This window comes from Poromitra crassiceps, assembly GCF_964638095.1.
Source record: "Poromitra crassiceps genome assembly, chromosome: 4".
NCBI lineage: Eukaryota > Metazoa > Chordata > Actinopteri > Beryciformes > Melamphaidae > Poromitra > Poromitra crassiceps.
Genome location: NC_139626.1, coordinates 60,539,714 through 60,554,186, shown reverse-complemented (window position 1 = coordinate 60,554,186; position 14,473 = coordinate 60,539,714). Strand labels below are relative to the sequence as shown.

Genomic DNA, 14,473 nt, shown 5'->3' with positions numbered 1-14,473 from the left:
ACTGTTCAAAACTATTGTTTAGATGTCTGACGTCTTACTGATGCCAAAAATGAATGGTTAAAGTGACTGTTCTATCGAATTTCACAAAAAGCCGTTTATCTCAGAATAAATTTTCTGACGCTGAAACCATGCTGTATTCAACTGCTAATGCTTACATAACTACTAACTCTACAAACTAACTCTTTTAGACAGAGAAAGCACACATTCTATTAGTTCTTTTGAGATATTGTGTGTTCACAAAATCTTAGCAGAAAAGAATCCTCGGGTCTTGAAAGATGAGCCAGAATCCTCAAAAAAACCCTCTGGCAGAAGCTACCTACAGTAAAAAAAAAACGGCTGGCAGTGAATGTGTTAAGTGAATGTTATTCCATCCTGCAAATGATGGGTGATAATTCAACATTATCGTGGAATCATATGCTGATGATATGGTGCTATTGTCAGAAACTCTCTAAATTCATGATAACTAGCACATTTGATTTAAAAAGTCATTTTTCGGGAAGATTTCACACTTTGGCTTGACATCACACACCATGCAGTTCAATGTGATCAACAGCCATTTGATTATTTAACACGTGACTTTGCATGCCTAAGCCATATTGTGTTAAGCAACAGTTAGTTCCGGCCGAGCAATCTGATTGGACAAGAAGGATACTAGCCGTGCTGGTATATTATTTTCATGATGACATCACGGGCGCTTCACTGTGTGTATATCACTCCGCTTCACAGCTGTTCTAAACGTTTTCTTGATTAGGCTGCGTTCAAACAGCGCTCGCACCCAGGGACAACGATATGGATTTAACCCTAATTATGAACGCTAAGCTAAAATAGACTGTGCTAACCGCAAAGTAGCTAACGTTAGCTTAGCTAGCTTGTAGTCGGGGAAACTGCAGGCATGAAATTTACCTGATGTTGCTTGTTGTCTAATATCACGGCTGTGATTTCTTTTGGTGCTTCGAGCACTACAAGCCGAGTGCCATCCAGTTCCATTGTATTAGAGAGAAGGCAGACATCTCTGCGGCCGATATCTCCAAAACTCAGGCAACTATCCCAAAACGATATAGATGGATAAATAGCACTACAGGTGAGAGGGAAAATATGTATTTTGGATTTTAGGGTGAGCTGTCCCTTTTAATCCACGGTTACGAAACAGTTTAGGATTATTCTTGGTGTCCTCACATCGTCCCTCGTGGCCTCCGATCTCAGGATGTTCCTCTCTCATGTCTGTTGACGTGTCTGTTGACGTGTCGGTTAACTTGTCTGTTGACGTGTCTGTTGACGTGTCTTCCAGATCTTCATGAAGCCTGAGTTTGCTCTGGAGGACCCGGCCACATTCAACGCCGTGCTGCCCTGGTCGCACTTCAACAGCACGGGGGGAAAGAGCAGCCGCGACATGGCCTCCTCCAAGCTGCTGCAGGAGAAGGTGAGCTGCTGCGTGTGATCCCCTGTGAGCCACAATCAAAATCACTTTGTTATAGTCTTGCAGTCTGACAGCAGGAAGCCAAAGATCCATCAGTGTCAACAGCTGTAGTGTGTCATACATTTAGTTCACTAAAATCAGTGATCACAGACTTTTTTTTTTAACATTGCTGGCCATGGCAAGAGCTGATCTATAACCTCCAATGAAAGTAGGAGTATGTCAGCCATGTTTGAAAAGGGTCTGCACAGCAGCCGCGTGTCGTTCAGTGGAGGCTTTTATCTCAAGTTAACGCCCAGGGAGCGGATCTCAAGTTAAGGCCCACACGCACAGGGAGCGGATATTTGACGCGCGTCAAGATCTTCCCCTATAGCGCACTGCAAGCGTCAGATCTGAAATGTAAACACCACAGAATGACAGAACCATCACTATTTGGGGGAAAAGGCCACTAATTTATATGTAATCAGGCACAATTGACAGATTAAAAAAAAAAAAAAAAAGTTATAGTTTTGAGCCCCTGTCATGAGCCTCTTCTAAACATGAACTGATTATAACCGTGGAATCAGGTCCGACTATCCGCCGCAGTTACCCTGCTAGACACGACTCCATAAACCGCTTAATCACTTTCTAAACATGGGGAGAAGCTCCGGCATGGTTTGGAGCACAGTGCTGCTGCCTGGCTACTGCAGAGGAAAGGTAGGCTACAAAATAGGCTACAATTCTCTCCTCTGGATCAAATGATATGTTTTGAATGCATTTATTCCTAGTATTCTTCTCAGAGATCGACTTTGCAGCGGGAAATATAGCCTATTTTGTTCGTCACGTCAATCTGGGCAAGCTTGGGATAGACTAGAGGCTGTTGTTGGATCATCCTACCTGTTTCCCGTGCAGAGGGGGAGAGAGAAAAGGCAGCGCTGCGGGGGGAAATAATGCAATTCTGTCCAAATGTATTCTAATCTCATCTCATCATGACATCCAGGGATAGGCTATGTTTTTCTAGCCGATGTGTTTAGAACATTATTCTCACGTTGAGTCTTGCTAGTGTAGCGTATTAATGCCTGCTGTATTTAAACTGCCGTGGGATTTGAGGAGCACTACGTATCGAGACGAGACTGGGATGGAAGTGGGCAGAGGGGGAGGGGGAGGAGCTCAGAGCACTTTGGTCGCTGCTGGAACCTCGTTTGGACCACGAGCGTCAGAACGCTCTTGGTGCGTGTTCGGCCGTTTAAAACAATGGGTGGGCTTCCAAACGCTGGGATCTGACGCTCCCTGTGTGTGTGGGCCTTTAGTGATGCTCCCTGTGTGTGTGGGCCTTTAGTGACGCTCCCTGTGCGTGTGGGCCTTTAGTGACGCTCCCTGTGCGTGTGGGCCTTTAGTGACGCTCCCTGTGCGTGTGGGCCTTTAGTGACACTCCCTGTGCGTGTGGGCCTTTAGTGACGCTCCCTGTGCGTGTGGGCCTTTAGTGACACTCCCTGTGTGTGTGGGCCTTTAGTGACACTCCCTGTGCGTGTGGGCCTTTAGTGACGCTCCCTGTGCGTGTGGGCCTTTAGTGACGCTCCCTGTGCGTGTGGGCCTTTAGTGACGCTCCCTGTGCGTGTGGGCCTTTAGTGACACTCCCTGTGTGTGTGGGCCTTTAGTGGATCTGACGCTCCCTGTGTGTGTGGGCCTTTAGTGACGCTCCCTGTGTGTGTGGGCCTTTAGTGACGCTCCCTGTGTGTGTGGGCCTTTAGTGACGCTCCCTGTGTGTGTGGGCCTTTAGATCTGATGCTCCCTGTGTGTGTGGGCCTTTAGTGACGCTCCCTGTGCGTGTGGGCCTTTAGTGGATCTGACGCTCCCTGTGTGTGTGGGCCTTTAGTGACGCTCCCTGTGCGTGTGGGCCTTTAGATCTGACGCTCCCTGTGTGTGTGGGCCTTTAGTGACGCTCCCTGTGTGTGTGGGCCTTTAGTGATGCTCCCTGTGTGTGTGGGCCTTTAGTGACGCTCCCTGTGTGTGTGGGCCTTTAGTGACACTCCCTGTGTGTGTGGGCCTTTAGTGATGCTCCCTGTGCGTGTGGGCCTTTAGTGACACTCCCTGTGTGTGTGGGCCTTTAGTGATGCTCCCTGTGTGTGTGGGCCTTTAGTGACACTCCCTGTGTGTGTGGGCCTTTAGTGACGCTCCCTGTGTGTGTGGGCCTTTAGTGACGCTCCCTGTGCGTGTGGGCCTTTAGTGACGCTCCCTGTGCGTGTGGGCCTTTAGTGACGCTCCCTGTGTGTGTGGGCCTTTAGTGACGCTCCCTGTGCGTGTGGGCCTTTAGTGACGCTCCCTGTGCGTGTGGGCCTTTAGTGACCCTCCCTGTGTGTGTGGGCCTTTAGTGACCCTCCCTGTGTGTGTGGGCCTTTAGTGACGCTCCCTGTGTGTGTGGGCCTTTAGTGACGCTCCCTGTGTGTGTGGGCCTTTAGTGACGCTCCCTGTGTGTGTGGGCCTTTAGTGACGCTCCCTGTGTGTGTGGGCCTTTAGTGACGCTCCCTGTGTGTGTGGGCCTTTAGTGACGCTCCCTGTGCGTGTGGGCCTTTAGTGACACTCCCTGTGTGTGTGGGCCTTTAGTGACACTCCCTGTGTGTGTGGGCCTTTAGTGACGCTCCCTGTGCGTGTGGGCCTTTAGTGACCCTCCCTGTGTGTGTGGGCCTTTAGTGACCCTCCCTGTGTGTGTGGGCCTTTAGTGACGCTCCCTGTGTGTGTGGGCCTTTAGTGACCCTCCCTGTGTGTGTGGGCCTTTAGTGACGCTCCCTGTGCGTGTGGGCCTTTAGTGACACTCCCTGTGTGTGTGGGCCTTTAGTGACACTCCCTGTGTGTGTGGGCCTTTAGTGACGCTCCCTGTGCGTGTGGGCCTTTAGTGACCCTCCCTGTGTGTGTGGGCCTTTAGTGACGCTCCCTGTGCGTGTGGGCCTTTAGTGATGCTCCCTGTGTGTGTGGGCCTTTAGTGACGCTCCCTGTGCGTGTGGGCCTTTAGTGACCCTCCCTGTGCGTGTGGGCCTTTAGTGACGCTCCCTGTGCGTGTGGGCCTTTAGTGACCCTCCCTGTGTGTGTGGGCCTTTAGTGACGCTCCCTGTGCGTGTGGGCCTTTAGTGACGCTCCCTGTGTGTGTGGGCCTTTAGTGACGCTCCCTGTGCGTGTGGGCCTTTAGTGACGCTCCCTGTGCGTGTGGGCCTTTAGTGACGCTCCCTGTGTGTGTGGGCCTTTAGTGACGCTCCCTGTGTGTGTGGGCCTTTAGTGACGCTCCCTGTGCGTGTGGGCCTTTAGTGACGCTCCCTGTGCGTGTGGGCCTTTAGTGACACTCCCTGTGTGTGTGGGCCTTTAGTGACACTCCCTGTGTGTGTGGGCCTTTAGTGACGCTCCCTGTGCGTGTGGGCCTTTAGTGACCCTCCCTGTGTGTGTGGGCCTTTAGTGACGCTCCCTGTGCGTGTGGGCCTTTAGTGATGCTCCCTGTGTGTGTGGGCCTTTAGTGACGCTCCCTGTGCGTGTGGGCCTTTAGTGACCCTCCCTGTGCGTGTGGGCCTTTAGTGACGCTCCCTGTGCGTGTGGGCCTTTAGTGACCCTCCCTGTGTGTGTGGGCCTTTAGTGACGCTCCCTGTGCGTGTGGGCCTTTAGTGACGCTCCCTGTGTGTGTGGGCCTTTAGTGACGCTCCCTGTGCGTGTGGGCCTTTAGTGACGCTCCCTGTGCGTGTGGGCCTTTAGTGACGCTCCCTGTGTGTGTGGGCCTTTAGTGACGCTCCCTGTGTGTGTGGGCCTTTAGTGACGCTCCCTGTGTGTGTGGGCCTTTAGTGACGCTCCCTGTGTGTGTGGGCCTTTAGTGACGCTCCCTGTGTGTGTGGGCCTTTAGTGACGCTCCCTGTGTGTGTGGGCCTTTAGTGACGCTCCCTGTGTGTGTGGGCCTTTAGTGACGCTCCCTGTGCGTGTGGGCCTTTAGTGGACATTTTTACCTCGGTGAAACAAACCCACCTGACCCGGCCTGTGTTGGTGTCCTGCTCTTCCTGCAGGACACCAGGTTTAGTTCTGCAAACATTTCATATATTATATTATTATATTATATTAGATATTTTATTTCCCGATACTGTATCGATACTTGGACGCCAAGTAACGCAATTTTTTTTTTTTTTTTTTTTTTGCAGGCCATGCCATGCCAGGCCTCTGCATCTGGTGATTCCCACCCCTAATCGATACTGTATCGATATTTCCCATATCGATGCGTTCAGTAACACTTAACACACTCAGTAGTTTTGACTAAATGTGTCCACTAACTTATCAGTATAAAGTGATGTACATATTATTACACTACCTGGGTGGTACACAGTGTGTTGTATCTTTAGCTCTATTATTTAATTTTGAGTAAATTCTGTAGAATATCGCAATATGTATCGCATCGCAATACATCGTGATACAATCGTATCGTGACCCAAGTATCGTGATATGTATCGTATCGTGAGGTCCTTGCCAATACCCAGCCCTAAACGATATGAACATTTCACATCACGGTTATCGTGACCAAAAGTATCACGGCTATCGTATTCTCACGGTATTCATAAAGAATTGCTGAAAATGTTCAAAAAGCACTGAGAGACTCACTGAAATCATTTTACAATGTTTTATATTGACCCCAAAAAGGATTGATACACTCACTGAAATCATCTCTCCAAGGCTGCACGTTTGCATCTGGGAGACGGTTGCCCACTTTGGTTGATGGTGGACAGTATTTACCATGTTTTTCAAAGCGCTGTAATCACGGTACCACGGTTTTAATGATAATGAAAATTTGAAACGGTACGGTTATCGTAAGGAATTTGATCACAGTTATCATTAAAACCGGTTGTAACCAGATGTAAACAGAGGGCCGTACATACTACGTGTCACCGTAGGATCTTTGTAAAGCGCTTAAGGTGGTTTCTCGCCCCAGTTTGGTCACACTTGCTTAGATGAACATGCCATCAGATTCGCCCTCCCTCTCCTCCCTGCAGCTGAGTCACTACCTGGACGTGGTGGAGGTGAGCATCGCGCGGCAGATCTCCCTGCGCTCCGAGGCCTTCTTCCACGCCATGTCGTCTCAGCACGACCTGCAGGACCGCCTGCGGGAGACGCAGCGGGCCGTGTCGGTGCTGCGCGGCCGCACCGACGCCATGCGGCGCGTCATGTGCCAGGGCCCGCTCAGCGCCCTGCGCACCGCCGTCACGCGCGGCAACTGCCTCAGGCTGCACGGCAAGCTGAAGCTGATGGCCGCCGTGCACCAGACGCAGCCCACCGTGCAGCTGCTGCTCTCCACCTCCGAGTTCGTCGGAGCGCTGGAGCTGATCGCCACCACCAAGGAGGTGCTGCAGCAGGAGCTGCAGGGCATCCACAGCTTCAGGTGAGGGGCGGGGGGGCAGGTGTGCTGCAGGGCATCCACAGCTTCAGGTGAGGGGCGGGGGGGCAGGTGTGCTGCAGGGCATCCACAGCTTCGGGTGAGGGGCGGGGGGGCAGGTGTGCTGCAGGGCATCCACAGCTTCAGGTGAGGGGCGGGGGGGCAGGTGTGCTGCAGGGCATCCACAGCTTCAGGTGAGGGGCGGGGGGCAGGTGAGCTGCAGGGCATCCACAGCTTCAGGTGAGGGGCGGGGGGCAGGTGAGCTGCAGGGCATCCACAGCTTCAGGTGAGGGGCGGGGGGGCAGGAGCTGCAGGGCATCCACAGCTTCAGGTGAGGGGCGGGGGGCAGGTGTGCTGCAGGGCATCCACAGCTTCAGGTGAGGGGCGGGGGGGCAGGTGTGCTGCAGGGCATCCACAGCTTCAGGTGAGGGGCGGGGGGGCAGGTGTGCTGCAGGGCATCCACAGCTTCAGGTGAGGGGCGGGGGGGCAGGTGTGCTGCAGGGCATCCACAGCTTCAGGTGAGGGGCGGGGGGGCAGGTGTGCTGCAGGGCATCCACAGCTTCAGGTGAGGGGCGGGGGGCAGGTGAGCTGCAGGGCATCCACAGCTTCAGGTGAGGGGCGGGGGGCAGGTGAGCTGCAGGGCATCCACAGCTTCAGGTGAGGGGCGGGGGGGCAGGAGCTGCAGGGCATCCACAGCTTCAGGTGAGGGGCGGGGGGCAGGTGAGCTGCAGGGCATCCACAGCTTCAGGTGAGGGGCGGGGGGCAGGTGTGCTGCAGGGCATCCACAGCTTCAGGTGAGGGGCGGGGGGCAGGTGTGCTGCAGGGCATCCACAGCTTCAGGTGAGGGGCGGGGGGGCAGGAGCTGCAGGGCATCCACAGCTTCAGGTGAGGGGCGGGGGGGCAGGAGCTGCAGGGCATCCACAGCTTCAGGTGAGGGGCGGGGGGCAGGTGAGCTGCAGGGCATCCACAGCTTCAGGTGAGGGGCGGGGGGCAGGTGAGCTGCAGGGCATCCACAGCTTCAGGTGAGGGGCGGGGGGCAGGTGAGCTGCAGGGCATCCACAGCTTCAGGTGAGGGGCGGGGGGCAGGTGAGCTGCAGGGCATCCACAGCTTCAGGTGAGGGGCGGGGGGCAGGTGAGCTGCAGGGCATCCACAGCTTCAGGTGAGGGGCGGGGGGCAGGTGAGCTGCAGGGCATCCACAGCTTCAGGTGAGGGGCGGGGGGCAGGTGTGCTGCAGGGCATCCACAGCTTCAGGTGAGGGGCGGGGGGGCAGGTGGGCGTCTTCTCGGAGCAGGGTCCCCCCAAGGTCGCGGAGAACCTGGGAAAAGTCACGGGATTAGTCAAATCCTTGAAGGTTTTGGAAAAGTCATGGCATCTTTACACTGGTATAGTGATGTGATAGTGAATTATAAACGCAGGTAAAAATGGAGCTGAACCAATGATTGCTTTATAAATGGTGTACCGAATGAATGAATGAATGAGTATTTTATTTTCGGGATTATTCAGACACATTTTAAAGACAAATTTTTTTCCAGTGCCAACACACTGACACAAAATAATAAACAGTATAAATACAATATATGACTCCAATCAGACCTACTAATTTTTTATTTTTTTTAGCCTAACTATTCAAGATAGAGTGAAGGAGCGCAAGAAAAAGAGGATGTTAGCGGCTAGACCAGATGATACAAACCACGTGAAGAATGCTTAGAAATGAAAACAACTGTAAACCATGTTGGTATGATCTATCTACAGTGCCACTATGCATAAGTTAGATGTTTCCTTCTGTTCCAGGCTGTATGGATAGCATTAGATATTGCAAATGTATGGTTATTAAATAACAATTTAACAATATCGCTATCCAGGCAGACCTACATGTGACGGTACTTTGTCAAAGAGTGTTTTTCTTAGGTCATCATAGAATGGGCAGTACAGTAGAAAGTGGGTTTCATCCTCAACTACACCAAGATCACAGTAGCCACATAGCCTTTCATCTACTTCAGTTCCATTGTACCGTCCTGTTTCAATATGCAGTGGTAATATCCCAGAATGAAACTGTGCACACAGAGATCGCTGGCTCTTAGATAGATCATACATAAGATATTTTTCACAATCATACACAGATTTAAACTGACAATATGTACGTAATTTCGGTTTATCATTGATTTCTTCCAACCATTTAGTTTTATATTTTGTCATTGCAAGTTCCTTGCTGTACCAATGAAGCAGAATGGCCAGTTTACCTTAGCATGCAGAGTGCAATGATGGCAAAGTGATCTAGAACCGGTAATAAATCAGAATCAGAATCACTTTTATTGCCACAGTATGCAAGTTACATACGAGGAATTTGTCTTAGTGTCTGTATGCAGCGTAGCGGTTACATCAATATTCAGGGATAAGAAGTAGGAAGATAACTAACTGCAATCGCAAGGTTGCAAGTGCAATCAAATCGAGTCAATATATACAATTATGTACGTGAGTGGTGAAGTGTTCTGTGGATGATAAATATGAATAAACCTTAATACACCACTGTATCTCTCATGATGCAAAGGAGAGAGTATGTGACTGTGTCTCATGTGTGAGGACTTGAGCATGTACTGTGTGTGTGTGTGTGTGTGTGTTCTAACCAAGATGATGAAATACCAACAGCTAGAACAGACCATTTCACAGCTGGGCTACAGGTGTAAACTTCTAGTTTTCATATTTGGTAGCCTAGGTCATGTCCATAAGCTGGTTGTGAGAGGCCTTTAAGATGGCTGGTCTCTCCCAAAGAGAAGGGCCAAGCAGTTAGCGAGATACTGTTCAATATCTACTATTATCGGCAGCCGCTCAGTATGGAGGAGGCGCTGCTTTTTGTACCCATGAAGTGGATACTGACCGCTATCTTGCATTACAGTATAACTGTATATATCAACCTGCCATGTTATCATCCTGTGTGTTTCTTTATAGCCGTTTTCCCACATGCGCTTTGTACCGCTAAATGACCGGAACGTGGTCTAATGCCTTCATGTGGGAAAGTTGTTGTGCCGGTATAAGCGCGACCCCGTCGTCGCGGAGATTTCACCAGTTTCGAGCCAGTCAGAAGAGCGGTATGCTCTTAAGGGGACTCAAGTGGGAAACGGGTCCAGTCATTTTCCGCGACACTGGTCCTTCTCATGGGTGAGGTGTAGCCTACACAGTTGCTTAATGTTCCAGCGGGCATAATCTAATCATTCGCGCACATTAAAGCAAACTGGCGAAATGATCTTGTGATAATAAGAGCGGTAGCCTATGTCAGCTTCATGTGTGGGCGTGCTGATTTCCGAAGGCGAAGGCAAGCCCGGACACATCAAACGAAGCCAGTCTGTAAAAAGTGCTTCAACGCGACGCAGGTGAACGGATAAACATCGAACCAGCAACTATTTCTCTCAGACACGGATCCCAACTTCTTCAAAGTGCATCATCTAATCATTCGCGCACATCAAAGCAAACTACTTCCACATTTCGCTTTGTGCATTTGCTTTCTCTACATACATACAAGCGTTGGGCAGCTCAAGCCTCTCGCTGTGTCTGTCCTGTGTGGCTGCTGCTCTCGAGCAGAGAGGGGAGGGGGGAAATCGGCTGTGTTGATTACGCTGGCGGCTTGACGCTGCTCTTAAGTCAAACGAGTGTGATTTATTGTGTGACAACTGACAAGCGAACTTATTTCGAGTTTTGCCGACCCCCCAAATAAGCTCCCCCCTCCCCCCGCCCCCCAACATACAGGCAATTTCGCTGCTAGATTCCCATATGCGAGCGTGAAGGTGTGAAGGGAAATTCAGGGAAATGTCCGATATTGACTTTCAGGTCATTTTGCGGTACGCATGTGGGAAAACGGCTTGTGTATGCATTATTGTGTTTGCCGTCTGGGCACTCACGTAACTGACTGACTCCCAGCATTTGACTGCACTATTACTGATTATGTCCTTTGCATACTTGTATTCATGTGGACATAAATCAATATTTCAAATGTGTGTGTGTGTGTGTGTGTGTGTGTGTGTGTGTGTGTGTGTGTGTGTGTGTCCTCAGACACCTGGGCTCCCAGCTGTGTGAGCTGGAGAAGCTGATAGATAAGATGATGGTGGAGGACTTCAGCATGTACGCCCGCAGTGACCTGAGCCGCAGCCTCCGGGACGAGCCACACGTCTTGGAGAAGGTAAGCTCCGCTCTGCATTAGGGGCTCGGTAAAAAACAACAACAACTACTATATATCGATAACGAATCGATATTCTTTGAGTTTATTCAATAAACTTATAAATTTCAGCAAAGCCAACAAAAAATAAAGGCATAATTCTAACACAAAAAGCATTAACATTTCAGCATCTAAATAGACACGCCTTGTTTGGGCATGAGCTCATTGAGTAAATAGACTTTTTTTTTTTTTTTTTTTTTTTATATTAACTGATAGACCGACAGCAATAACCGAACAACGACGTTAGCGACGGTTAATCGATTAATGGTTAACCGTTGACATCCCTACTCTAAACACATCGGGGTAGCTGGGGCTCAGGAGGTAGAGCGGGGCATTCACTAATCGCTTGAAATAAAAGAGGTCGGTGGCTCGATCCCCGGCTCCTCCAGTCCACTCGATGAAGTGTCCTCGCGTAAATGTCTATACCAACGACCAGCCCCTACCAGAAGGATGCAGCAGGTTTATCTACGCAGATGACCTAGCCATGACAACGCAGCAGCATACCTTCCCAGAAGTCGAGTCAACCCTGGAACAAGGACTGACAGATATGTCCTCATACTATCTGGAAAACCACCTACGTCCAAACCCTGGGAAGACCCAAATCTGTAGCTTCCACCTCAAAAACAAGGAGGCTAAACGGGAGCTCAACGTAACCTGGGACGGAATAAGGCTTGAAAACCACCAGCACCCAGTCTACCTGGGAGTAACCTTAGACCGTACCCTCAGCTACAAGGAACACATCCAGAAGACGAGAGCTAAGGTGTCCACCAGGAACAGCCTTCTGCGTCAACTTACCAACTCAAAGTGGGGAGCTCACCCAAGTACGCTGCGCACAACGGCATTAGCCCTGTGCTTTTCCACCGCCGAATATGCCTGCCCAGCATGGTATAAATCAAGCCATGCACGCAAAATAGACCCTATCCTCAACGAGACCTGCAGGATAGTGACTGGGTGCATTAAAACAACCCCCGTACCCTGCCTTTACGCCCTCTCTGGCATCGCCCCCCCTGACATCCGCAGAGCAGTCACCGCCAATGCCGAGCGCAAAAAGCAGGCCCATGACAACCGGCACTCACTCCACCAACACTCTGCCCCCCAGAAACGGCTCAGGTCCAGAAGCAGCTTCCTGGATGCCACTGTAGAACTGGAGACCACACCATCTGCTGCCAGGACTACAGAGTGGCATAACCAGTGGAACAGCCTGGGCAGCCAGACAACCCAATGGACAGAGAGAGGCATCACCCCAGACGAATGCCTAGCGACCGGCCATGACCAACCTTGGGCCGTCTGGAAAACACTGAACCGTCTGCGGGTCGGCGAAGGACGCTGCAAGGCAGCCATGAAAAAATGGACACTAACATGTTCTGATGCATGTGTGTGCGGCGAACCACAAACAATGGAACACATCATGAGATGTAGCTATGCTCCAAAATGCACTGGAGATGACCTGGCCAAGCCAAATGCCGCTGCACTCGCCTGCGCCAACCACTGGAAAGACTTGATATAGAGGACGGCCGGACACGAGGAAGAAGAAGAAGCGTAAGAGACTGAACCCCAAATTGCTCCCGATGGCTGTGCCAGCTTGCCTCCATCGGTCTATGAATGTGTGTGTGAATGGCTGAATGTAGGCACTAGGCACATTGTAAAGTGCTTTGGAAAGCGCTATATAAATGCAGTCTATATATTTAAGCAATATATCACGAGAGCAAGTGTGTTGTGGCAAATATATCCCCCTGATCAGTTGTTATCCCACGAGGCCGCAGGCCGAGTGGGATAACAACTGAGCAGGGGGATATATTCCACAACACACGCTGCTCGAGTGCTATATTGCTTTTATAAAAGGGTTCCAAGTATAATAATATAATAATAATAACACTATAAGTCCGACTGGCATGGTATTCTGAGAGTCAGTTGAAACACTACTGTAAGGCGGGACCTCTAGCAAGAAGATAGACGTGCGGGTGATTTGATTGGATCGTTCTGGAGACTGAAGTCGACATTGGCCAATCCTGGCGCTTGCCTGGACTTTTTACAAAGCCCGACACCAGAGCCATATGCCCACACCAAGTAACGTTACGTCTTATTTAGAAATGCGGGGTTAAGAGTGAGGGCGCGCGAGAGAGGGGTTAAGACATTAGCCCGCATCTATTCTTGTACAAAACATCATTTTCTGCGAAGTATTAGTAAAGTTATAAGCGAAGATCGATTCACAAGGATCTGAAAAGCTGTCTCCGCCATTTTGTTTTTGAGGTACTTTTAGTAAGAGAGTTGCGCCATCATGCGTCCGACTAGTGACCCTCCATACAGCAGATCAGGAGAAAGCTGTTTGGCTCGAGTGCAGTGCTGCCTTTTAGTAAGAGAGTTGCCATGGCAACCAATAACCCATGGCCATGGGTTATTGAACTCGGTTACTGGAATTATACAATGGCTGTGAACCAATCAGATTGCTTGATTTGAGAGAGCCATTTTATAATTACCATTAACCATCTCAAAAGCCCATAATAACACAAACTCATTTCTCAGGACTTGGGGGGGGGGGGGGGGGGGGGAAGTAGAATTTGTGTGAGAGAAAGAAAAATGAAATGAAGATATAGTTTTCCTCCAATGCCAACTTGCTCTGTAGGCCAGAGATGGTGCACAGCGCTGATGTTTTGCGTCTAAAAAATTTAGATTTAATGTGTTGACCTGCTGCTGTGCCCACCACAGGTTCACAAAGCTAACGCCGCCTCAGAGAAGGTGGGCCACACACACACACACACACACACACTGGACTGTTAACACACTTCCCAATCAAATGAAATCCATTGCCGTGGAAAATGGAGCCGAAATCAGTTTTCATGTTGCGGATGACTGATCTCATCGAGAGCGCCATCAAATAATATCTGGAAATAATTCTGTGTTTGTTTTAAACCTTTGTGAAGTACCAGATGGGCGGGGCTAACCACTAGGGATGGGCAGGGCTAACCACTAGGGATGGGCGGGGCTAACCACCAGGGATGGGCGGGGCTAACCACTAGGGATGGGCGGGGCTAACCACTAGGGATGGGCATTTCTAGCAAAAACACTAGTCGAAATTCGCTGGGCCAAAGTCGACTTTTAGTCAAATGTAACATGGTCTCCCCTCATTCTAAGTATAGTTGAATCGCTTGGTTTGACCAAGTACAACAATTGTTATAAGCATTTTACGCAAGGTCTATGGAAAAATGAATGGCGGATTAAATCCCATGGACAGGGAGAGGGGGTGACTTTGGCACTCTTATTGTGCGGCCAGACCTACGTTAGCCGTTAGCATTAGCGTACCGCCGAGATGGCTCAGGGAACAGTAGACAGAATAGCAGCTTTTCCTCATGCAGTAACGAGCCTTGAAACCTTTTCCTTGTGGCCGAGTAGTGTTGGTGTTATAGACAGTTTAAGACCATTTCTACTACATTTCTAGCGTTTCTAGAGCTACTGGGTGCTGCACTGCTGTCAGCTGAGCCT

At 50.4% G+C, this 14,473-nt stretch overlaps 1 protein-coding gene across 2 annotated transcripts in view; it reads left to right on the top strand.

Annotated features, from left to right (window-relative positions):
• The window catches only part of vps54 (VPS54 subunit of GARP complex), a 97,783-nt gene that overhangs the window by 27,363 nt on the left and 55,947 nt on the right, over positions 1 to 14,473 (top strand). For both annotated transcript variants that reach the window (XM_083635619.1, XM_083635618.1), the window contains exons 6-8: positions 1,289 to 1,420; positions 6,406 to 6,791; positions 10,831 to 10,957. In XM_083635619.1, coding sequence (XP_083491745.1) covers positions 1,289 to 1,420; positions 6,406 to 6,791; positions 10,831 to 10,957 — 645 coding nt within the window. The remainder of the gene's footprint in view (positions 1 to 1,288; positions 1,421 to 6,405; positions 6,792 to 10,830; positions 10,958 to 14,473) is intronic.